We start from the raw sequence: 26,162 nt of genomic DNA, 5'->3' as shown, positions 1-26,162 counted from the left end.
CACTGCAAATGTTCCCGATGTATGCAACCTGAATCCACTAGGTGCCCGGGTAACCCTGAAACCCCGCAGCGCCTCCCCCCCCCCCCCCCGCCCGTGGCTAAGTGTCTTTCGCACCCAACCCCTGCGTGCTTAAGCCATTGAGCAACAACAGTGCAAAGTATTTTAATCATCCCTGGACTATCGTGCCCTCCAGCACCCTTTCTTAGCTGCTGTCTTCTTTCATGCTTCCTGAGGCCCTCAGTTGTTTCTTGTGCATTGGCTTCCCTAGTAGCGATAATCTGCCCCAGAAGGGACACAGCTGAGGTGATTGTGTTGGTTTTTTCAACACAAACTGGTAGCTATCCCAAGCATTGCCATAGTATCTTGTATCAATGAAGTGTTTGAAATCACTAAGCATCCTTCTCTAGAGTCAGGAACACAAGCCTAACAAGATGTCATGGCACACCTGGTAGATGAAGAAGTCTTGAATCTTAAGTGTGTTCCCTCTGCTGCCTATACCTATTGACCATCCCGCAATACCTGGCTCTGTCTGCTTACCTGTCTTCTAGGTGCGGACTAGCACCACATTCTTCAATTTTTGGACATACAAAGTCAGTCTTAAAAGAGGTTTCCAAAGGTGCATCCCTGGAGGAGAAGAGTCTTTCCTGGTTTTAAAACCAGAGACATCTATTTCTACTAATCAAAGCACCACCACCAAAAATAAGCATTTCATGAATCCACAAATGTTTGGATATCTTCAACAAAACATCACAGCAAGCATGATGGATTCTGGGGCACAGCTAAAAAAAGAAATTATACAGACATAGTTTTGAGTTCACAAATTGACAAAGGTTGCATTACATCGCATCAATTTGCAGGCTTTCCACGTTAGTCCTTTGTTGCAGTACAATATTATGTGTTCAGTTTTGGTCTCGTTTTAATTTATCTTCTTCACATTTTCTTTCTTTTTGAGGTCAAGATTATCTTTTCTTATCTACTCTGACATGAGAACTTGTAAAAAGAGTAATATAAGTAATTTTCCTGTGGGTTTAACCACAAACAGAAGCCCCACTTACGTTTGTGGGCATATAATATACCCGTAAGGCTATAGGTGATAAAGTGACACTTAATAACCACCCTGGAGGATGTTGGGCAAGTTTTAGAAACATTCAAGGTGCTTAAAAATCTAACAGACAGAGAGAAGCAACATTCTTCATTTCAACCCAGAAAGGTGCACCATTTGATATGTCAATACGATTCTCTACCCCTCCTCCTACCCCCATAAAACAAATCAATGACTAAGAAACAAACAGGTTGTAAAGACACCAATATAAGTGAAGTTCTAAACATAATTTTAATGTGGAACTGCTTCTTTTCACAAGTCATGACTATGTCACAAACGTATTCACCAACTAATGTATTTGTGTACAAAAATACTGCAGATACAAATGTCTAAAATATCCCAGAATGTGCAAAATATGAATATTGCAAGTCAGCGGCATGTTCTGGACTCAGTGGCATTATGCTATAGCCCAAGGTTAGCAAATTCAAGCTATCCTTGTATATAGCAATGAAGGTACTTTGAGTCCGATAACAGAAACACTGGTTTCAAAATACTGGTTGCAATTTAGACCAGTGTGGTACTTTGCAAATCGACCTATGCACCAATAGGTCAGTTTGCAAAATTCCGAATCGTAATGGGTAGCAATTCGATCTCATGAATATTGATGAGGCAGGTTGCAAATTGCGAACCACTATGATTTGCAGCCATGACAGAGATGGTGGCCTGCTAGGATCAGCAGAGCACAAGGTTTGTGTGTTTTCTTTTAAATTAAGTAATCATTTTCTTTTCTTAACCGCATTCTATTTTTCTTTAAGAAAAATGGACTGCATTAAAAATAAAGTAATGAAAAGAATACCGTTTTTAAGAATGGGCAATGGCTGGGACCTACTTTTGTGTACTTGAAAAAGTATTAATGTCTTGAAGCCGGATTTCAGTTGCTAAACATTAGTACATCCCATTCCATATCCGTATCCGAAACAAATGGACTAAACAAGCCAATTCCACATACAAATTTGGTATTTAGTCGCAAACCCAAATTGCAGTTCAGTAATATGTTACCGAATCACTATTTGGGTTTGTCACATACTAAAAGGCCTTTTTATGGTCATAGACCGCCCACTTTTCCAAATGCCTTCGTACAGTTGTAAACATACAAAGTTGTGATTTCCAGAGCAGATCATACATGAAATCCTATTAATAATTAAAAAAAAGCTTAATGTTATTCAATAGCATCATGGGATTGAGAATTGTACTTTAGATAGAAGTTACCTTTTGATGCATCGCCAGCAGTTCCTGGCCTAGTGCAAAAACGGTGATATAATACAATGTAGACCTAGACAGTAAACAGACATTACATGTCTATGATGAAAAAGGGTTCCTTAAAATGCATTGCAGTTACCAATGTTTCTAAGGGTACATATCAAAAAGGTCCTCAGTTTTTGTTCCATCTTGGACTATAAAGTCTTCTCTCGTTAGTTTTTCCCCACTATTCCTCGCACGCCTCCTTCTTCCTGATCTCTCAGATCAAAGAAAATAATCCCAGTTCCTTTAGAACAATGGCTCTCCCAGCAATCAGTGGGAAGTAACATAACATACAGTCTTCGTAACAGGGTCCATAAGGATCAGACAATGTCGTTCATTAAGTGGGATTTTCTCCTATAATCTCATTCCTGTAATCACGAGCAAGTCTTCGGAGATCTTTCGCAATACTCGGATGGTCCTCCAGGTCTACACATAATGACCGAACAATCTCCAACTTGCTGTAATCTTCAGGTTTGACAAGCCTTCGCACAACTTGTAGGCATCTTTCCTTCAGAGTGTACACTGTGAACAAAATACAGCAGCTAGTTATTTTTCTGGCAAAACAATCATTAATATTTTATGTATGTAATCTGCTCCGGATAAATGCATAGTTATCCTAAAAGGGAATTCCATTGGAATTGAAAAAGACATGCATTATTGATGTCCTTATTGGGATATTCAGGACTGGTGGGTGTGTCAGGGACACCACTAGCCCAGTGAAAATAAGGTCTATTATGGACAACAGGTGATAGAACTGTACGAACTGTGGTTACGAGAAGCAAAACATAGCTTTATAGGTCACATAACATAGCTGTACATCTCTTGCCAATACTTTATGCTGCCATGCAATAGGTAACAAAGGACGGATCTCTACTGCATGTTGTCAGAGTAGAGGGTCATCATTAGCTTGAGGAAACCAGGAAGTATCCAAAGGGGTTGCGGCTTACATTATTCATAGTATGAAATGTACCCCAATACCAATAAAAAGTGAGATGCTCAGTTTATATTTAAATACACCTTTGATGCAAACTAGTTCTTTGTGCTAGATGTGAATGCTACGACTAAGTTTGCTTTATACTATTTCTGCCTCCTGCTAGGTACCCACCTATTTCTACTGTTGTTCCATAGGCTCACACTGGTAATGGCGGTCATGGTGGTTTGATCACAACACTGGCATCTGCAATGGACTCCCTGCCAAAACAACCTGCATACCACATAGAAATGGCTTTATCTTCTGCTGTAAGATACTGAACACTTCTGCCATGCCAAGAGATCTCTAGAAAGGATTCCAACAAAACAACTTCTCCAATTCAATACCCTCTGTCTGACACACAAAGCACTCCATGCCCAGGTGCCCTGCTACCTCAGAGAGCTCTTCTTCTCCTAACTGACCAGATACCTTAAGTTGATCACCTAAAACTAGCTGTCCTTCGGCTCGCAGGAGCTCATTTGTTTTGGAGGCAGATACTCAAACATAACACCTGAATCTTTCATAGATAACTCCTGAATTTATGCTTGAAACAGAAGGTCAGTGGAGCGTATTTGTTCCACCATACATATCGGTAGTGGTGAAATGTAGGTTTATGAAGGCAGCAGTTTATTATAGCCTTATAGCCCGCCGTAGAGGGCTATACCGGCTATTAAAGGCCCTCTGCAGCGTTAAAGGCCCCGAGCCGAAGGGGAGGGCCTTTAACAAGGGAGAGGGACTTTAATAGCGGTATAGCCCATCTACGTAGGGCTATAAGGCTATTAGAACAATCTGTCACTAGAGGACAGAATGTTCTAACAAAAAAAACAAAGCCTTTTGGGAGCGTGAGGGGATTGGAATCCCTCAGGCGCCCTGAAGCCTTTGTTCACAGCCAGAGCTGTGAACAGGAGTGTGGCTCAATGGTTAGAGCGGCAGACCCTGATGCAGAGTTCTGGTCCGGGACCAGGGTTCAATTCCCGACTCGGCGGGTCTTGGGCTCATAATTCCTCGGACCTGATTTCTCGCCTCGGTGCCTATTCTAATCATGGGTCCCACGCTCCAACTCTGGGCAATAGCTTGCTTAACCTCCACACCGGCCCCAACAGCGCTGTGGATGCCTGGCTTCACCCTGGGGGTGCCCAGTAGTGGACACTTCACAGGGAAAGCCAGGAGGGGTTCCACAGCGGTATGAGTAATAGCGCCAGGAAACCGCTTGGTGACAGTGCGCTCTACAAATACCTTGACATTTACATTTACATTTACAAAGAAACATTGGAATGTTGGAGCACCAGGCTTATACCAGCCATTTTAAGCCCAGAGCACTCCATTGTTTTCAATGCAGCTCCCAACATTCCAATGTTCTAATCAGGAATAAAACACATTAAAACTACTTAAACCCCACATAAAATAGGTGCAAGATCTTCTTATACCAAAACAACCATTAAAACCCTTCCCAGCACGCAGGATATATAAAAAAACGGAATATAATAAATCAGCTGACTTGCATAATTTCTTGATCTTTTCCCATAGCTCATTAAAATTAGTTTTAAAATTCAACAGAGATAAAATATATACAAACAATATTAGTACATTTAAATTATGTCTCCTTAACCCACCTGCCCTGTTTATCCCCATCTAATAAATCATGCACTGTGTCATTATATGCATATAAAAAGTTCAAACCAATTCAAAATGTCAGTAAATTCAAACGCAATTGAAGATTAGGTAGCTCTGACGCATAGATATGGGTGCACTGAGTAGTGCTGCTAGGATTCAAATAATTATAGTGTAGAACTCTTTGTAGCCAGATATTAAGGGTCAGTAAACCTAGGCTCCCTTAAATTTAATTTCATTCCTTTTTCTAAAACACAAAAAGGGGTGGGGTGGGGGCTCAACTTTAAAATCCAGAATATTAAATGGTCTACAATTCTAGTGAGTTGTACCCTTAGTTTGTTGCCCATTGCAGTTCACTATAAAATATTTCCTTAGTGCAAAGAGTTGGTATTTAGTTTCTACCTTGGAGCAGATAGCTGCTACTGCCAGAAGCACAAAATTAGATTCATAGCCATATAAATCCAAGACTTCATATTGGTTTCTACGCTTACTGCCTGAGCCAGTGCACATTGTTGGAGCCATAAAATAATTTTTTAGAGATTTCCTTTGATCTTTTCCCAGCCTTATCTACAACCGAAGCGTAGTATTTCTGCCCCATATAAAAATTAGGCGAAGGGTGGTGTGGGGGGCACCAGTTTACAGGATATACACACTGGTTCCAGAGAGAATTTACCTAACTCCCTTTAAAACTTTTTTTTTTTATAAAATCTTTATTTTATATTATGGAAACAGAGAAAAAACAGCGGTGAACCCGCACATCTTCCCACACAGGGGGCACAATCAAAAGCAAGTAGTAACAACAATCTGTGATAGCAAAGTTGCAGCGATCCAGCAGCAGGTCAATGCCATAGGGCAGTGGAGCAAAAGTGACAGGAGCATACCGCTAAAAGACAATCTGCGCAAAACGCAGCCAAAGGTGAGTAGCTGTCCGTGCCCAAGAAGTCATCATGTCCAGATTGAGAGGCCTCTGCCTTCCATGTGGGTGCCGCAACAAACAAATAACTAAAACTTCACAACCCCCCCCCCCCCCCCCAGGTGGTGGTGACCTCAGCCATTCCATTCATATATGCGGATCCTATACTAAACCTGAAAGAGGTGAAGTGAGCGCACTGAGGATGGGCAAACCGCAGAAGGTAGACCTTTAGAAAGGAAGCGAACCAGGGGGCCCCAGCGGAATTGGAAGTTTTAGAAGTTACCCAGGAAGATGTCCGCCACTCTTTCAATACTAAGCAGCCTCCATAGCCTTGCATGCCATAAGGAAATCGCTGGTGCCTCCGTTTTTTTCCAGGCGGCGGCCAGAGTAAGTTTGGCAGCTCCAAGACAGAGCCACAAAATCTGTTTGTCAGCGCGCGTCTGATACTCCAGGACTGGATCTCGAAGATCCCAGTTTTGGCGTCATGGGAAGGTGCAATTTCAGGAGTGTGTGTAAGCTGCATCATTTTATGTGCTCCAGCCATGCAGGAGCAGCGAGTCAGTGGGTCAAAGTACAAGCAAGGGAGACTCCACCATGGTGGGATAGTACACAATGCAAAGAAGTCTTGCGGACATTAAGGAGAGGGGCCAGAAACCAGACCCATAATGGGCCGGCACAGGAGAAAGGCCTCATGATGAAATATGGGCAAATGGGTCAGAAGTGAACAAGCGTGACAGGGTAACCCGGGAAATAGAGCTTATGCGGAACCGTGACCAGAGATTAGGGGTGTGCGGAATTTACGTAGTTGCACTACGCAAAGCTCCACAAAACTGTAAAAAAATCTCTGCGAGCACGCTAAAGTTCTGCAAACATGTGGAATTGCTTGTTCTGCCCGTTCGCAATGCTTTTTTCCTGTTTGCGAACGTTGTTTGCATGCTCGGGGGGAAATATCTTGCGAACTGGCATTTGAAAGCAGGAACAAGCAAAAACATTCTGCAAAGCTGTAGATCGCTGAATTTTGGAAATTCCGCGTTCTCTTCGGAATGCGAAATTACCCATATTCTGCGAGCGGAACGCAATTTCCTGCCCGGGCCTACCAGAGAGTGTATCAGTCCACGTAGGCTTAACAAACTCCGTCTCGCCTGGAGCACTGCAAGACAAACAAGCCTTCCTTCCAGTTGATGGAAGGCATGTGGATCATTAGAGGGGAAGGTGGCGAGTTGATGGGCTGCAGTTGACATGGAGCTGGCAGCTGTTCCCACTCTTTCAGGCAGCAGCGAAGAGGCAGATGCTGAGACTGGGAAGGGGGAGCAGCCACACCCGCTGTAGGAGAGTAGGGTCTGCTTCCTATGGTCACCCCCACTTTTTGCTGCGATTCTCTGGTTTTTCGACTTTAGTGTGGCTGTGGGCCTGCTAGTCAGACCCACAGCCCAGCTGTTCTCTCTCTAAATTGATACCATGTACTTTAGGTACATACCTGATTGGGTATTGGGTCACCTTTGTGAGCCCCTGTATAGTGTACCATAGGTACCCAGGGCATAGGTGCATCCAAGGCCTACCAGGGGCTGCAGCATGTATTATGCCACCCCTGGCTGGCCATCCAAACTGACACCACAGGCTGATCACTCAGCCTGGGTAAGGTGGTGTAATCACCCCTTACTTAGATATAGTATATCTATATCTACCTTATATTATATACCTTTTATATATAGATACATAGTAACCTATAAGTCACTCCTATGGCAGGCCTTAACAATCCTGGAGGCAGAGTGCTTGGTTTTATGTGAGAGGGTGCCCTAGCATGAGCTGAGCCCCTCTGCAGCTTTCGGAACCACCTCCTTATAGCTGTTCTTTGATATAGCCATACCATATACTCTTAAGTGCATTATAATCCTTGCGGTTTATGCTAACTTTGGTTTGGCTTTATCAAAACATGTGGTGTAAGGTGTCAAACACTTTGGAATACTACCCCCCCCCCCTCCACCCCCCCCACCAGTTCTGGTGGTGGGCGTAGCAGTCCACCCTTCTAGAGGGAAAAGACATGTATGTTACTGCTTTACCCGGTTAAAGTTAAACAGAGCCTCAGCATCACAAAATGGATGCTGCTGTCACAGACACGAGTCTGACCTCCTGCTGCTGGACGAAACTCCAGCAAAGAAAGCCTGGACAATAGGTTTCCTGTCGAGGGAGGTGCTAACACCTCCCCAGACAACCTGGAGTGTATTGGGGCAGGGTGAGTTGAATGGAAAGATGCTTTTCCAGACACTGCCTGGGGCACACTAGGTGCTCCATGCATAGCCCGGTTCAAACCAGTTGCTGGGGCACTCCAGCCCCGCTCTGGCACAAAACTGGACAAAGGGAAAGGGGTGTAACCATCCCCTTCCAGGGTCCACCCATAGGAGGGACCTAGCAGGTAATCGAGCTCTTTTTTAAAGTATAAAGATAGGAGCTGTGTTTACAGACTTTAGATTATCCTGGAAAGAAACTCTGATACGAAATTCTTGGACCTTCGACGCTCTATCCTGACTAGAAGACTGAAGACATCTCCCTTGTGGTCCAGGAGTGACCACCCTGTGCAAACATGAATAAACTGCAGGGGTCACCCATATAACCCATAGGCTTTTGGGTATCAAACAAAGGAAAAACAAGGTAAAGCCTACGGACCACTATTATGTCTGTCTAGTTATAAGACTGGATACCATCAATTGTCCAATCTTAAGTTAACATGTGACATGTTTTCCCAGTTTATTTATTTATTTAATTTTGGTCAATACAAATTGAGTTTGTTTGTTTTAGGGTTCTAGTATGTTTGCCCTCGTAGTCCTGATGAGGCCTGGATTGAACAGAGGCTGAAACGTGTCGACACACACTTTGGAAGACTCCAAAACAAAAAATTGTGGAACAGTGTATATATAAAAAATCTATTTAAGAGAGTGCTATCTTTGAGAGAGGTCAAAAGTGGTTAAACCTCACACACTCCTTTTGGTTTAGGTTTTGCTTTGTTTTGGTGATCTAAAGTGAAGGAATGTTATGTTAAAGAATGATACATTGACATCCTTGTTTAAAGAAGTGGGGCATTAGAACTGTGAGTTTGGTTCCTAAAAGAAGTGTATATATGTAAAACAAATGTATATGTGTTTTGCTTGTATATATGAATTGTGTACAGTTTTGTTTAATGTAAAATACCAATAATCAAGATTTATTGTGGTTTAATTAAAAAATAAGTTGAATTACACATTTGATTGTTCTGTGCATTTGGCTATCTGCTTGGAGATATTCTTTGTCAAAAATGATTGCAATTAATTTGTTTTGCGAATGATTAACTTAAGATTGGACAATTGATGGTATCCAGTCTTATAACTAGACAGACATAATAGTGGTCTGTAGGCTTTACCTTGTTTTTCCTTTGTGCAAACAGGCACCACCAGTAACTTGACGGTCTGCTTTTTCGACACTCCCGCCGGAACCCGAAGACTCAGCGACACAGGAACTGGACTCTCAGACTTCTCTGACTCCGACCCACATCCACAGAAAAGCTGAGACCCGTGGCGGGCACGAGAGACGTGGGACCGGACACCCTGGACATCCTGCATTTTGCTAACAGTGCAACTACTGAGGCACCCTCACAGTTGTGCATTGGGGTGCGAGAAGCCCCAGACCAGAGTGCCATTTGCACCGAAGCTCAGCCCTCCACACTCCACGAGTACCGCGTTGGGCCCGCTCTTGCATTTCAGCTAAACGCGTCTTCCCGGTTGCCATCCCGTTGTCTAGTGAGCCCTCCGAAGACGAACCTTTGACACTAAACTGCTTTCCTGGTTGCTTCAGGCTTGCTCCAGCATCCCTGCAAAGGAGAAGCCCCTCAGACCTTGCTGGTCTGACCCGAAGCCAATCTTCACTTCATGCGTGGACTGCGTTTGCCAAGGCTTGTTGGGTCCAATCCGGATACCGACAACGCAGTCAACTACATCCTTCGTGGGACAGCTCGAATCCAGCTCCTGTTAATCGTCAACGCCTCCTGGTCCTCGTGGCTGCAGAGACAAGCTTCACCTCTTCACCCGAGATCATCGCGACATCGCCTGGTTCCTTCCTGGTCACTGGCTAGTGGCCCAGACTCTTTCCCCTCTGCTTTCAGGTTCTTCACTCCTTTGATCCACCCTTGGATGCACCGGCACTTTTCTTGCAGATCTCCATTGAAAGCATCGACGAAACCAGACACGAAAAAGGCACCTATGCACCCGGCTTCCATGGGTGAGGTAACTGGAGTACTCCGGTGCTCCCGTGGGTATTGACTCTTCAAGTGTCCTAGTTTAAAGGGGTTTTGTCGTAGTCAATCTGGAAGTGCCTTTAATCAGTAACTTTGTAACTTCTTTGTTCTCCATTAGAAGTCAATAGTAACTCGACTGTGTTTAGACACTGCACGCGTCTCCCATGGGTCTCCTACTTCCTAACCTTTGGTTGTCTAGTGTAGCCCCAGCGATTCCCTAGTCCCTAGACCTATTCACTATTTCTGAAGTGTTCTTATATCACTTACTTAGTATATGGTTTGTGAGGCCCCTAGGGCAAAATGCAACTTATCGTATGCTAATTGAGTAACTTGTGATGTACTTCGATCTCTGACCTCATAAAGAGTTCAGAGAGGTTGTGTTAGAAATAAATACATATATCAGGGGTGTGGAATTATTTTAAAAATCTACTTGGCCAAGGACAAAATGTTACACAAATCTACTTGCCCTCTGTAAATATCTGCTTGCCCTACCTACTGTTTAAATCACTAAGCTAGGTCTGCACAGAGAGAGCCTGCACTGCATTCAGTGCATCATATGTGTAATACATATTTCAAATGCCAGTTCAATTATGCAGTGAATGGTGATGCACACTTATATGCACATGTTGAACTGGCTAGTTGTACAGCATGTGTGAAAATGTCATTGTGCACTGTACCCACGTATCAGCAGTTTTGTCTGTGACAGAATTTCATATATAAAGAAATGAAATCTAAAGGCAGAGTGTAGACTGGTAATTGACTACATGTATTGCTGTCTTTGGTGACGACTGTGTCAGAATATGAACCTGTAGGACAGAAAGGATTTCTCCTTCGTATGGCCAACTCGTAGCTCTCCTGCTTCAAAAATACGCAATTGATGTTCTGATAAACATGTGTGGATGGGAATAACTGCACTTCTTGGCCAAGTTTATCAACTCATCATGGAGCAGTAAAATCATGTAGCAGAGGTACTGTGGTTGACTTAGACAGTATCCACGATTCTTGTCAGAGTTTCTATACTTTTAATGGGGAAGTTAAATCAATTTCTCCTTTTACAATCCTGGGCAGGTGTAAGGTGGTTATATTACGGTGTATACAAGGCAACATCTGCACATTCTCCCCCCACACACATATCATATACAAAACTGGCAGTATCAGTACAAGGTTCTCTTGCACAGTACTGGTGTAGTAATGGTGGAAGCAGCAGCGGAGGCTTCACTGATATGGAGAGGCAGCTCCTTCGTGGATGTGCAAGTTTGTCTAACTCAGAATAAAAGTTATGTAGAACATATCACACACACACACACTTACATAGCAGCAAATAAAACGCAATTCCCTTTTCACAGCAAAGGGAAGGACAGCTAAGTTAAAGAAACAGTCAATCTAGAAGTGGGGGGCTAAGGATCATTGTGATGGAGGAGTAGTGAGTCACTGGACAGGCTCAGCATTCCACGTCACACCTAGCAAGGACACCTGGGCTTAATCACAGTAGAATTGGAAACCCTTCCCTGGCCTGATGGATAATCGAGGCAAATTTGACAAATTAAGATTATTTCTGCTTCAACTACCAGGATGACTAATTCCAATATTAACTGTCCAGCTGAACAAATATCCAAAAGTGCCACTACTAGTTTTTATGTGCTCTCTGTTATTGTGGTTTCTGACAATATCTAACCCCTTTTGCAGACGGACTCGATCTCGTATTTCTCTGAAGGACCAAAAAAGGTTGTAAGAGGAAGGGAGCAGGGGGTACACCAAAACCATACTTAGGGCACGGACCAACACACTGCACAAATACCAACATGCCAAAGCCCATCTCTCCCTGCTTCCTAGCCCTAGCCATAAGAGGTGTAAAGGTCTTCAAATACACACGACCCATCATGTATAGTGCATTTGATTCTTTAGCAATTAAGGAAAATCTACAACTCCTACCCACCACTTCAGACAAACTGGAAACGCACACCTTGCACTGATAGGAAATAAAATTATCAACCCTAATTAATAACTGTAACATAAAGCAATGTATACAGCACCTGCTGCTAATGGTTGCAGGCAAAAGCCCCTCCAGTAATTGCCCCACCCTTCATTACAGATAATAATCAAATACAAAAACACACAAATGTGCTACTGTTTTTTTTTTTCACACAGGGTACATCTTTAGCCAGAAACGGTTTGGGGGTAGATTGCTAAAATATAAATCCATAGTAATCTAGGAACCAGTTAGGTTTTAATAACTGACAAACACACTTTGGGAGTGAGTCTTTAGCTGGAGTGCAACTGCAACCAGATCACATCCCATATTTCCGGACAAAGGCAGAGGAAGAAGACATTAGGAATGTTGGAGCACCATGCTAGAGTGCGGGTGAACTAAGCAATTACAATTCTGGTGGCAGCAGGTGTGTGAAATCACTGAGCTATTTTTCTTGCTCATGCACCCTGTATTCCCATTCCTGTAGGTGCTCTGTTCTGCATTGTGAGGATAGGTGATGGGGTGTACAGGTTCCTCGACCTGCACTTAAGAGTGCATAGCACAAGAATTATGCAGCAGGTGCACTCTTAGGTTGTGCTATCCTACTGGCGTGTTCTTCTCGCACACGCCATACAATTGTTCCTACCATCCCACCACTAGCCCAGCTCTTAATCAGCTACTACATTCTAAGTCGAAAGGACCCAGGTTCAGAGCATAGCGTTTCTTTTCAGTTGAGAGGAAGACAAAGTCATTAGAAACTGGCCGAACAAATCGTTCACATGTGCGCATCAACTGCAAATTTGTTTTAATTGGTGCAGAAGCAAGTACTCTGCTGCAGCACTAGATAAATAGTGGCCGTACATCTGAACTTGCATTTCAGATACCGCCAGTGTCTGATGCACAAGGATATCAGGGACAGGCAGTTTTAGTGAAACCACAATGCATGCCCTGGCTGCTTTAGAGGCCAAGTCAGAGAGACGGCTGGACAGTGTAGGCCCTGTGAAAACGGACTTTCGTGTTTGAGCACAACATGGAGCTTGTCATATATCCTTTTACACACATTCAGCAAGCAATGTAGAGGGTGCGGAGGGAGCCAGATCTCGGAGCACAGCGCCACACAGAGTTAAGCGAACAAGAAAACAAAAAAATACAGGAACCTAAATTCGATTCCTAGAATGAGGACGGCACCGGATCAAATTACAGAGGGCGAAATGACAAGAATGAAAACCCCTCTCCTCCCTCACCCAAGCCTCTTACTAGTGAATGCTGAAAGTGTGTTGCATTAAAACCATGTTTTCCTGCTCCTCATGTGCAGCTTTTCTGAGGCATTGAGATGCCCTGCATTTCATGACCTTCGGAAATGCACAGGCATTCTATTTTTTTCTTCTGCAGAGTGGCCCTAAGCCCACCCCCAGACTGAGATAACCAATAGTCTTAATTTAATATCACCCAGGACCCCGTCTAATAATAAAAATACACTCTAGACATCACCAATTCTTCATACACAGACCCACTCATTTTAAATTGTCCCAAAATACATGCACAGTCGTCCACACAACCATAAAGACCACAAACTTCCTTTTGATAGAGACTTCAGTTTCACTGGCAAATTATGTAGTCCAGTGTCAAAATTGGTAAATGCGTTCTGAAAAAAAAAATCTAATCCTGAATTTCTCTTCAGGCGATTTGCGATCCTGACGAAACGAGTTGACCTGCCAATGTTTCATGAAAAACAAGCCAAATTAGTCACAGTTCACAAACAATGAAGTGACACACAAAGTCTCCCACACTGACAGGTGGCGCGCATACACCTCTGTCAGAACAGACCGACGTAACCCACTCATGAAGGCTCACCATAAACAAACCTGCCTCGGGACCATGCAGCCTCACAATTAACATTGTGACAATCCCGGGCCTCACCACTGGTATCCGATCCGATACTCACTGTCAAGTCTCTTGCAGGGCTGTGTCTTGGTGCTGTCGTCAAAGCACAGATTATTAGAAGTGATGGCGGGAAGACACCCCATTGCAGTAGCTGGTACCTCAGGCCCCTCTGGGGTTAACTCACGTGCTGAAAGGCTGAGTTGCTGACAGCGCTCAATTCATGTTTAAAAGAGGCAGAGGGGCACAGATTGTTCCTGTGCCTGGTAACATGATTCCGATGCAGGGGAGGGGAGCGTGATCCGATGCTCATGACAATCAGAGGCCTCAAAGTTCTCTGAGTGTCTGTGCGCCCCAGAGTGCCCACAGTGCTGATATTTATTATTTACCCAATTTAATGTCTACTTGTCCCTCGGACCAACTAGACATTAAATCTTCTTGCCCCTCATAAATATCAACATGGTTCGGGCGTCGGGCGATATGATTCCCCCACCCCTGATATATATTCGATATATACCTTGTGTTGTGTCCTTTCATTTGGTATTCAAAGAATTATAATTAGTAAAACTGCTTGCTTCACATGCTCTCTGAAGTTTTAGCCTAAGACTGCTGGTCCATGCTACCACTAGGATAGCTTTATATAAGGTTGACTTTACAACCACCATCAATAAGGGTCGTTTAGACTGGTGCAAGGTGCCCACTAGAATAGGGAACATCATATGCCAGGCTAACTTCTCACACCCGCTGTCAACCTACAGCTAAAAACGTGGATACCGATACGCAGGGTTGTTGGTGTCAAGGTGAGGAAATGGCAACAAAAAGCAGTTTGTAAACCAGCCCTGGCGTCCATTACAGACACACAATAACTAACCTGTTCAATATTGCACTTAAACAATAACTGTGCTAGTCTCATCTGATAGACCAAAAACTGCCCCCCCTCAGTGTACCCATCTTAGAAGGTTATAAATAATGAGAACAGAAAAACAAAGGAAGCTTCCAAACATAAGCTTCTTACTGAAGATTTTTCATTGGGTTTTGAGTGCTCAGAGTTCATTCGAAACCAATATGTCGAAAAAAACTCATGACCTTTTATTTTTTACTTCAATATGTAATACAAGAAATACAAGAATACCCTCAAAGTATTAGCAGATTGCTTAATAAACGGGCTGCGCTTATTTGGAATTGTGAGAGAATATTCAAATTTCACAGAACCTCATTAGAACATTCATTGTAATAGTCCCTAATAGTTTACTCAGTCCAGTACCTTGCATACAAGCAAATACAACATCACTCAGAAGTCTCATTAGACTGCTGCTCTAATGCTAAACGGGGCAGTGTACCCCCCCCTCGATTTCTCCCCTTCCCCCCCATCTCCACCCCCACAATGAGGGTCCTTAACTCCCCTCCTCCTCCAAGCTAAACACTGCGTCCCTCCGTGGATTTCAGGAGGTGTCCCTGGGTGCATCCCAGCAAGCAAAAGCAAGTATCATGCACTGTCCAGCACTACACACAATCCATGCAGGCCATAGATGAGTTAAGTACACAACCACAGAACTTTACCTGAGGGGCCAATAGGCCCTACTCTAGTAACACAGGAGCTACGAATATTTGCTGTGTGCCTGAAACACCATCCTTCAGCCTGCCCGCCAAGACCAGCATGACAAACTGTGAGGAGAGAGACCCTGGAGGAAGCGAGGATCCTGCCAAATGGATCCTGTGAGCAGTGTGTGAGGAGCCCAGGGCAAGTTGGGTCGGGTGTTGCGAGACAGCAGTCTGCTCTCTGACGGAAGTCAGAAGCCCCCGCCGGGGCTGCCATGAAAAGACAGGTTGTCAGCTAGTGTCAGGATCCCATTGGTGAGATTGCCTGTTGGTGTGATCCTGTATGCCAAGAGAGGCCATTGACCCAGTTGAGGCCATGGCCTGTTGCCACTGAGACTGTAGGGCAATTGCCAGGAGGATCTGACCTAGTGGGCATCTTTGCCCAAGCCTGTGACTCCATGCGCCAGGAGAGGACCACTAGGACAGTCACTTGTGTTGGAGGTGTGACTGCGATCAGTAGAGAGACTTCAGAACAAGACCAAAAGTCGTCCTACAGCATCACCGCTACTTCACCATTTTACCAGAATGAGTCGCTGCACCTGGAAGCAGTCGCCATCTGCAACCGGCTCAATGGGAGGATGTGTGTGAGCTGCTCGTTGATGGAGCATGGGGGTGAGGTACTCCATCTCGTAAACCGTTCTACATAGAAGGTTGGGTAAGACTGAAGCGGGCCGCAGGCCCTTGGTGAACGGTAGGAGATCGGGCATCTATCACCCAGATAATTGAACTTTCAAAGCCAATGCCAGACTTTGATGTGCACCTCTAGCACGGACCGCACCTGGGGACAACACCCCTAAATGCACCCAGGGAAGCAGTGTTTCGCTTGGAGGAGCAAGAGGATGTTGGGTTTATGGATCCTTGTAATGGGATGGGATAGTGGAAATGGGGATGAGAGGTGGTATACGGCCCTGTTCCGCATTAGAGCTCTAGTCTTCAATAACTACTGTGTGATTTTTGTAGTGTGTTTGTGTCTATAATAATTATTGCTTTATTATGCAAAGTATTGGACTGAACAACCAGCCTATTGGGGACACAGGGGCCATGTTGAGTTATGAGCCTATGCATACCTTAAATCTACCTCCATCTAAAGAACCTTGGACTGTTCGACTCAGGCCATAGATGAAAGTCAAGTGTTGAAGGGGTAGTACATGATCCAGTTACCCTGGGCCCATAGTAAGCGGAGCCTTGGGACAGCAGGAGTAAAAGGCCACAATCCCTACAGTTAGACCCAGTAATCCCTTGCCCCCCCCCCCCCCCCCGTGGCCCTCTAGATTGGATTATGACAGTGCCTGATATCAGAAAGTGCACCTCACTTAGCTAGAGTGTCCCACCCAGGGCATTACTTACCAGGAAGTGTGATGTCTACACGAAAAGGCTGCTGCAGCCCATCGGCCTGATTCAGCAAAAACCACTCTTTCTTGTTGCCAAGCAGACCGTCTTCTGTGTGTGCATCTCTGAAGAGCCAAAGATGACCTGAAATGACAGCACCACAAACAACTGTAACATTCACCTTTAATAAATAGATTGTATAGACACAAGTGGATACCTTACTTGGTGCTAATTTGCTTGCTTACTCAAGGCTCTAGAAAACTTCTTACCAAGGCCAAATTAGCGACTGAAAAACAATGTACACTGGAAATATATTTTGTGTGGATGTCTGCTAGCCTGTGATGAAGGTAAGAATTCCAAACTCTCCAACAGCTTTGTAATATATTAGTGGACCCTAGTTGCACTGCTCATCAGACGCTCTACCACCTTCTGAAAGGCTCATGAGAGTGGCACTGATTTAGATTTTTTGGTTTACTGTTTTAGAAGTATGAATCCTATCGCCACAAGAAACAAATGATCACAACAGTATTAGGTTACTAGGGGAAGCACACACTGAGTGCATTCACTCAATCAATCAGGATTTATAAAGCCCGGCTAATCATCTGATAGGGTATCCAGGTGCTTGCGGGCCCCAGAGGCATAATCGAACAGCCAGGTCTTGAGGGCCATTTGGAATTATGTATTAAAGGAGTGGATTCATGCAATAGAGAAGCGGTTCCCAATCAGTGCACTGGTATACCCCGGTGTGCTGTTAAAACTAGCCAGGTGTGCAGCAAACAGATGCACGCCAAACACACAGCAAGCCAGGTACAGCAATATTGATCACGCTTGGACAATGCTCCTCAATTCTGAGCTGCATCATACATTAGGATTAGGTGGCTATGGAGGATGCTTTTTGTGGCCGGGAACTGTTTTGGTTCTGTTTTCTCGGTGGCTCCTTCTACTCACAGCTGCAGAGTCGAGAGAGATGATGCCCACTGTGAAGTTTGTTCCTGTTTGTTGTTGCAGTATTGTGAGGCCTCGTCCAGGCTCCTGCATCTACTAAGAGTAAGACTAGGCTTGAACCAGGATATGGGGATTCTGAATCCGCATCCCTAGTAGATACTTTTTGCTTAAGTCGTTAACTGTGCACCAAGCTCCACGCATTAGCTCTCCACAGACCGAGAAGTCAGCAAACATCTCGCTCCTCACCCACTCAGTAGCTGCCAGCAACCGCACACACAGGGGAATGTCCCTTATCCTCAATTACGATATTACTATGCTTTCTTGTGGCGCAACTACGTTCTAGCTAAGAACTGTGGGCCCAGCATGATCATCAGCCATCTGTGGTGAACCCGAATGCTTCTAGATTCCGTGGAACGCTGAGAATGGCGGTTTAGAATCTTCACCTGAGGTGAGCCTTGTTCTTGTTTTGCACCAGTTTCATTACACATGGTCGCACAAGGAGATAAGGCGATTTGCCCTGAACTACAGAATGTTGCCCCAATGCGGGGATTCAAACCTTGTTTCCCAGTACCGAAGTCAGCAGCTCTAGGTATAACGTCACATTCTTTCTTCAGTAGAGTGTTCATAATCCACAAGCTTACTGTTGTGTGGCTCTACACTTGGGTGTCTCCATATCCTTGGTTGGAGGCCAATGGCTCATGGGGTGGTTGGATGCCTCGTGTAAGGGGTTCGTACCACACTAAGGTTAGCAGGTGGCTTTGTGTCACCCAGGACGTTTCACTTCGATACTGAGCTTTCATTAACAACTCAATACATGCAAGTCGTTGAGCCAATGAAACTTAAATGCCCGAAAACAGATTATAAAAGAAAAGCCAGGTATCAGAGCATACTGTCCTTTCTGAGCAGATAACCTTAAACCTCACGCTATGTTCGCAGGCACGGTTACCAGTCCTTGACGTTCAACCCAGGGTATTCTCAGTGATGTAGTCATTTGCTTTCCTTCCATTTACTCAACAAGACTAACAGACCTAAAAGCAAGAATTGAATGCTACAGGTTTAGGACTGGAAAGACTGAAGACCTGCAGGGAGGCTGCTGCGGTTGTTGGAGGCTTTGTCGATGCTGTTGTAGTTAGGTACCCTTATCAACATAAATATGCAAATTTGTCCACAGCTTCAGCGAGCGCAGTGTCACCAATGATAAATGTCAACACTCAGTGCCCGCAAAGACCATCAACCACAGATATCATTCTGGATGCAATACTTACTTTTCCTGGTCTTACCCTTTGGAGTGACAGATCAGCATACTCAACACATTCCGCTTCATAACACATTAACTAATATATGTAGTTCATGTAGCTCTTGATTTAACCAGACTCTGCTCTGGGTAATTCACAATGCCATCACGTAATGTAATTTTGATACATAAATTACCTGTTAAGGATAGCATGGGTAAATGAAATTCTCATCACTGAGCAGCAGTATGCGCTACCCTCATCTCTTGTTCTTGATTTAAAATATTGGGGTTTGTGTGCGCCGGTGAGGGGCGGGTGTATGTATGTGAAATGCCATTTGTTGGCAGAAGATTTTTTATTAAACAACTGTTATGTTTGTATTTTCTAACATCTAGGATTATAACACCTTCAGCTGCAACATCCCAATTATTTTCAGAGCGAAAAATTGAAGTACTCACCCCCCCACCTGCCAAACAAAGTAACATTATGGGGAGCCATGGCCAATAGGACAAGGGAGCCGCGGGTCGAAAAAACGTAGAGGATATTTGTAAGGACATGGAGACTGATTGGAATTTATGTAGAATGAGGCTGATCATCTATAATTAGATAAATTCAAGGAGAGTGGTTGGCCTGGGGGCGAGAAGGTCCAATGTGATTAGTTGATGCCAAGGAGGGTGGAGTTCAGAGATATGGTGAAGGGACAGGACTGAGAGGATAAAAATGTTCCAGAAAGACCTATTTTTATTGTCTTCCTTCTGCCACATTTTGATGCTATCCTGGCACATACTGCCACCCAAGGCTCTCGCCTCTGCACTGTGGCAGGAGGAAATTCTATAATGAGGCTGTATGGATACATTATCTTGTATTGCTGTATTTCACAGAGGAGGGGTACACATCTTATAGCTGCACTCATCCTGCCTGTTGTGATGTAAAATACAGCCTCAACTAGCAAGCGTTAGAATAATACCATGCGAGATGTGCCGCAGGTCCAGAATGCGGATTCAGTCAGCATAGGTAGAAATAAAATAAAAGACATTGAAGGGAACTCCATGCTTGATCTGATCGGATTGTGGTTCGGGGGGAGGGGTCCATCTCCTACAATCTAATCTGGACCTATACCAAGACTGCAACAAAAAAGGAAGAACTCATCTCACTCAGACAACATTTGACCATATTTTATACCCATCAGCAAGAGAAAATGTTGAACATAATCAACCAACTGAATTGACATCTCAATCACACTCCCCAATTGGATACGCTAAATGACCATTCATGCGGTCTTTCATTAAAACCTCTAATATAGCCATCAGGGCAGCTGGCTAAATATAACTGGATACATCTTCAGTCTCACATTTAGGTGTGTATTCACAGCTGTCAAAGCAGCATGAATCCATATAATTTAATGTCACAGTAGCAAAGGCCAGCACACACCCTTATTGACTTATGTTGAATTCTGAGAATATGTACACAGACTCGTTAAAATGTACATTCAGTGTTCAACTTACAGGCTGAATAAGCACGCAATTCCCTTGTACCCTCGCACGAGTATGTACATCTAGCTGTTGAACAGCCACAGATACCTATATATCAACTCTCTGGACTGGTTCATGAATGTTACAGTATAAATGCACATTAACAACAGATACTATAAAGTGTCAAAAGTTAAACGAGACATCACCATTGAATTAGGCATGCTCTTGGGGACTACTCGGTGACAGTATGAGAGGGAGGTGTGCTATGTTACCATTAGCTGCCCATTGTCTCCTTTGAAAAACACAGCTTTCTTCACAAATACATGCTGTGAAACAAGCATTGGCAATGCCAATAGGTCTCGTCTATGTAAGAGCTATTCGGTTTGCCTATTTGTTTTAGCCATGCTGTACACCAGCATGGCTGCTGTTCAGCATGGCTAAAAGGTAGTGGTTTAGAGGAGAACTGGGTGGAGTGCTGTAGAGGAGGGCTGTGTGGAGTGACGTAGAGTAGAGTGGCGAAGAGTCAAGTAGTGTGGCGAAAAGTGGAGTAGATAAATGAAGAATGTTGTAGAGTGTTAGACTGGAGTGTCGTGGAGTAGAGCGGAGGGGCGCAGAGGAGTGGCCTAGAGTAGAGGGGTGGGGCGCAGTGGAGTGTCTGAGTAGCGTAGAGTGGAGTCAAGTGTCCGAGATTGGCAAAGAGTGGAGTGGAGTGTAGGGGGTTCAGTGTAGTTTGCATGTAGTGCTAGAGGACTGCAATTACAGACAAAACAGGTTTTAATTAAGATGACCATTACATCTGAACATACAGTTTTACTGACAGCGCAAAAACGATGTGTAGACATGGCATCACCTAGTGTACTGATTTGTTTTGACTGTATTAAAATACTTGTTTCTACCACACTTCCCGAATTACAAATAAAACTTGCTTAATTTGTGCTTTTTTAATTCCGATTTATTCTGAAATATATGCACCGTTCATTTGTATTTTGTTGTGTGCTAGGAAAGAAAATCCTCTCCCTTTGAAGTCAGAGAAAGAAAAGTAAACACCAAACTCATTGGGAAAACACAGCCTGACATTTGACCTCTGTCTGAACACACAGCAACTATGACAAAATAAGAATATCATTTAAAGGGCTGTTTCCAGAAAGCGAGGACTCGTGGAAGATACAAGGAAAAAATGGCGAAGAAGCTTTACTCTAAGAGAGGGACGAAGACATGCTGGTGAGCCTAAAACAAAAAAAAGCCAGCAAATCAAAAGCCAGAATATATAGGTTACAAACCACAAAGGCAAGGGTAAGCAATGGGTGGAATGCATTCCCAATGAAGCTTTCACAATGCCAACAAGAAGTCCTTTAGCAGCAAGACAACTGTGCTAGGTAGGCTTTGACCTAAAAAGCAGGCTTATGGGTTTTAGTTCTACGTTTCTGGTGACAAGAAATGTTTTAGAAAGCTCTAGACCCAAAAGGACTGTAGGTCTGTATGTGTATTTATTTACTGAACAAGCACTACAGTTAAAAAAAAAACCACACTGAAATTTACCAGTTATATGTAAAATGGCAAAAGTATTACCTGCACCACCACAGATTTCAGATTATATCAGTGATTTAATAATATGAAGTATTAAGCAGTGAAATTTACACTAATGTCAGTTATAGATAAAAGTTGAATTTCAGTATTTTATTTTGAAACTGTAGTGCTTTTTCAGTGAATTTTCAAGGTTTTTTTGATGAATGTTAAAATCTTACTATATTCCTCACCTATAACTTTACTTTAAACTTTGTTTTTTTCAACGAAGGTCTATGTTTTTTTTTTTTAAGATGAAGTGATATCTTACTATGAATGCTTGCAGCCAAATCACCGCTCCACACAGACCAGGCCCTGTACCCAAACCCAGTGGGTGGCCAACTCTCCACATTTGTGTTTTTCTTTTTTAATACAATTAGAGTACTCTGTGACCACATGGGGGATTCGTTGGCTCCAACGAGATGAGGCAAACAAAAACCAAAAAATCATCCGTTTTGTCCTCTGGCATACATATACAAGTTCTACTCAGTAAAAGCTTCAAATTATGTAGGAGGGGCTGCACCCAGGAGAGCTAGTTATGAGCCACAGGAGAACTACCAGTACCTTATGAACTACTCATTGGAGAAACCTGGTCTAGACATCATCCAAAGCACACACCAGCTGATGCATCAGTGGCGATTATTCAGGAGCTTACATACAAGCACTGGACAATAGCAGCTTCACAAGTATCTTACAAAGACACAGCCACTAATGAAATGAACGCAGTCCCCTGTTAAAAAACGAACATTGGCAAAACCAATAGGTTTCGCCTCTGCGGCATATTAGCTTTGTCAATGTTTTTTTCCATTGGCTGCTGTGAACCATGGCTTATAGTAAAAGTAAAAAAAATTTTTTAAATTGCTTGCCACGGACATGCCAGAAACTCTTGGAAGGAGCATAACATTGACAGGAAAACATTCTTAACCAAACATGGATAGGGCTAGTGGGCCTCAACCTGGGGGACTGAGGTCCTTCGCCTTTGTAGTGGCAGAGCCCATCATACTATGGCTCTGCAAACTGGTCAAAGTGCAGCCACCTTAACAGTAGCGAAGACGAGCAGTAACAGGATTCTCAGGGAGGTACTGTCGAAGTGGACGAGCTCACAGATCAACAATCACACAACACAATAAATGAATGTCCAGCGCTACTTTTTTTACAAATGGAAAAATACTTTAACGCACACTAGAATGAAACACTACACACTATTATGTCAAAATAGAGTTTAGCATCTTGGGCTCTACCAAACAGTGCTGCACCTCTGTCAGCTCTCCGCCAATCCTCTGCTTCAATCTAGGCTTGGTTTTCCTTTGGGTTTAGGTTGGCTACCCTTCTTTGGGGAACAGAGGTATTTGCGTGAATATGGCTCAGGTAACTATTGTGGCACCCATAGGGATTGTGCTCAGTATTTACTGCACACCCTCAGCCTTTTCAGTCTTACCACACATGGTGGATCAGTTCTTGTTGAATCGGTGCAACTGTCACGTTCTCTCTTCCGCATTTGTATCCTCTCTCCTAATTGGTGGCATACCAGCTTTGCTCATGCACCCTGCTAAGTCTGCTAGGACCACACTCTGGCAGTGCGCTCACCAGGTGTGAAGGTGGCAGTCCTGGATCGTCTTAGTATTGATTGGACTTCTGATGGATTTCGCAGCAGTCCAAGGCTTTGGTGAAAGTCATAGGTGAAGTCTCTTCCGGCTGTTCATGATGCAGGAAGATGTAGAGGACTCACCCATGCCCTGGTCAGCTACTCTGGGCAGACACAGCCACACACACATTTTTTTTTCTTGTCAGATGTGGCCACTTACAGGCCGGTTACTTCTGGGCAGATGTAGCCAAGCACATACCGGTCTCTTCTAGGCAGATGCAGTCAAGCACAACCAGTTACTTCTGGGTAGATGTAGCCACACATAGGTTAGATACTTCTGGATAAAGGCGGCCACTCACAGGCCAGTTTTTCTGAGCAGGAATCCCTATCTCCACTCCCCTCACTTCTGTGTCTAGGTCTCTTCCCATCCCCTTCAGGAACATCAGGAATTCTCTTTGGCTGCCTGGAAAAACAACCTAACCTCCATCTTCTGCATAGGCCAGGCCAAGGAGTATCCAAAATAGATCCAACATGCCTCCATTAATGTGGCTCCCTCACCTACACCATGCATACTACGCACATACATGCAGGATGTAAGCATTAGGAAATGGGAAACTGCATACAAGCATAACTGTACATGAATGGGCCAGTAGGCCTCCATTCCAGTGATATAAACTAAAAAGGTCTGGTCACACCTGTGAGTTAAAAAAATATGGTATGCTGCCACATTGCTCTACGTACTTAAACCACGAAAAGGACAGTAATCCACTGCAAGTCCACAAGGGCAAAATTGGTCCAACCCTTCATGTCACAGGACAAATCCAGGACTTTACTCATGTCAAGAACAGGCCTAGTCCTCTGCGCATGCCCTAGGTTTGCCTGACACTGGGGCCAAGATTTAAAACCAGGATACAGAGTATACCAAGGGCAGGGGGAACATGATTGTACGCCATGCACTTGACATTCCGGTCCCAACACATTCTTACCTCCAAGTGAACTGCGCCTCCAGTTGAGAAAGAACTATACACAAGTTTCCAGTCAAGGGTCTGGTCTGTGGGTGATAATGAAGGGCAGGGCACGCTACACAGGGGTTTATGTCAGACGAAGATTAATTCAGTGTCTATATTGCGTCCTTAAGAAATAGACAAACATCAATTTAGAATGCACAATGTTATTTATGGTGTCATCACAATCATGATTTACTCATGACTTGTATGGAAGTGTTTTAAATTTCCTGTGTGGAGAAGTTTAATATTACATGTACTTATAAAGTATTTTGTTCAGTTACCTAGACAGAAATTTGTTTTTTCCTATTTCTGGTCATTGAAACGCAGCTTTTATCATGAATGCTCAGTTGGCAGAGCACACGCTGTTAAGATCTTTATGTTTACCTGGTAGTCACCTGTTACATACCATGTTATCAATCCATCCCTCGTTCTAGTGTTTGTTGTGCCAACTACTCCCCGAGTGCTGGTATACACTCCATCTAAATCCCAGGTTAGACTGGATACATTAAAGCTGCATCAAAATAATCTATGTAAAACGATATGCATAAAAGCTCTAAATCGAGTGTAAATTTTAAAAATACACCAAACACGTAGCCTTTGCGCAGCATCATTACTCTGTGTTTGTTTGCGAGCTTATAATCCGAAATTTTATTTTTCCACTGTGACACGAGGCAATAGATCACAGAAACAAAACAGGAAAATGATGCTCTACCCATGCACGCCCAAGAAAGGGTAGAGAACTCCGCTGTTTGGAAAGTGCATGGACTTGCACACTCTGCAGGAGTTCATGCACAGTGCCCCGCAGAGATGAACCACGGAAGACTCCCACCCACCCACGGACTCACGCAGGTAGGTGTCCATGTGCAGTCCCCTCCCGGGCGGGATCACCCTGTAGTCCGTCCGCTCGCCACTGAAATTGATCCAGACGGGCACGACCGTACGCGGGGAGAGGTTGCAAAAAGTAACCTGTACCGGATGCCGCGTGTTGATGGAGCGGAGCAGAGGCGGTGGCACCTCGGGGTCCGCGGCTGGCTCCGGCATCGTCCCACAGGTCGGCTACAACTGTGCGTATGTGTGTGTCTCTCTGCAAGAGTCCCGGAAACACCGTCAACTCCTACTTTGATCCTGGCTAGTGAGTGAAAATGCTCCGCCTAGGGTCGCGCGCGGCGGCCATCTTGGAAAGGAGGAGCGCTCCTCACAATACCACTATAATTATAATGTACTCCATGTGTTTCTCTAAATTTCATCACGACTAGGGCTTTAAGTGGCACAAAAAAAGCAGAGGGGGGGTGGGGGCTAGGGGGGGTTTTGCTCTAAAAACTAGCAATCCTTTCCACGAGGCGTGATCCACATAATTCAGGACATAGCTTTGACCAATAAAGTCCTGTGCTTCCCATAGGCATAGCTGGCAAGGCTTCAAATTGCTATGTGGGACATTTTCATAATTTCACTCTAATTATTTCAACGACTATGAGTGA

At 44.1% G+C, this 26,162-nt stretch overlaps 1 protein-coding gene across 1 annotated transcript; it reads right to left on the bottom strand.

Annotated features, from left to right (window-relative positions):
• Positions 1 to 1,314: 1,314 nt before the first annotated feature.
• On the bottom strand, positions 1,315 to 25,812 carry VHL (von Hippel-Lindau tumor suppressor). The gene is made up of 3 exons (XM_086939228.1): positions 25,530 to 25,812; positions 16,899 to 17,024; positions 1,315 to 2,866 (listed from the first exon to the last, which is right to left on the bottom strand). Exons 1-3 carry the CDS (start codon positions 25,723 to 25,725, stop codon positions 2,682 to 2,684), a joined length of 507 nt encoding a protein of 168 aa, XP_086795354.1. The 5' UTR covers positions 25,726 to 25,812; the 3' UTR covers positions 1,315 to 2,681.
• Positions 25,813 to 26,162: the final 350 nt, after the last annotated feature.

This window comes from Lissotriton vulgaris, chromosome 9 (assembly GCF_964263255.1).
Source record: "Lissotriton vulgaris chromosome 9, aLisVul1.2, whole genome shotgun sequence".
Classification (NCBI taxonomy): domain Eukaryota; kingdom Metazoa; phylum Chordata; class Amphibia; order Caudata; family Salamandridae; genus Lissotriton; species Lissotriton vulgaris.
The sequence above is the reverse complement of the archived record's forward strand: the minus strand, read 5'-3'. Positions and strand labels throughout refer to the sequence as shown.

What these genes read in the sequence shown, in the direction of transcription:
- VHL (XM_086939228.1), bottom strand. Translation starts at nt 25,725, where the DNA reads ATGCCGGAGCCAGCCGCGGACCCCGAGGTGCCACCGCCTCTGCTCCGC. An exon ending in GCACATGGACACCTACCTGC is followed by an intron (nt 17,025 to 25,529) that starts GTGAGTCCGTGG and finishes CTGTCATTTCAG; the next exon opens with GTCATCTTTGGCTCTTCAGA. An exon ending in TGTAGACATCACACTTCCTG is followed by an intron (nt 2,867 to 16,898) that starts GTAAGTAATGCC and finishes TTTTGTTCACAG; the next exon opens with TGTACACTCTGAAGGAAAGA.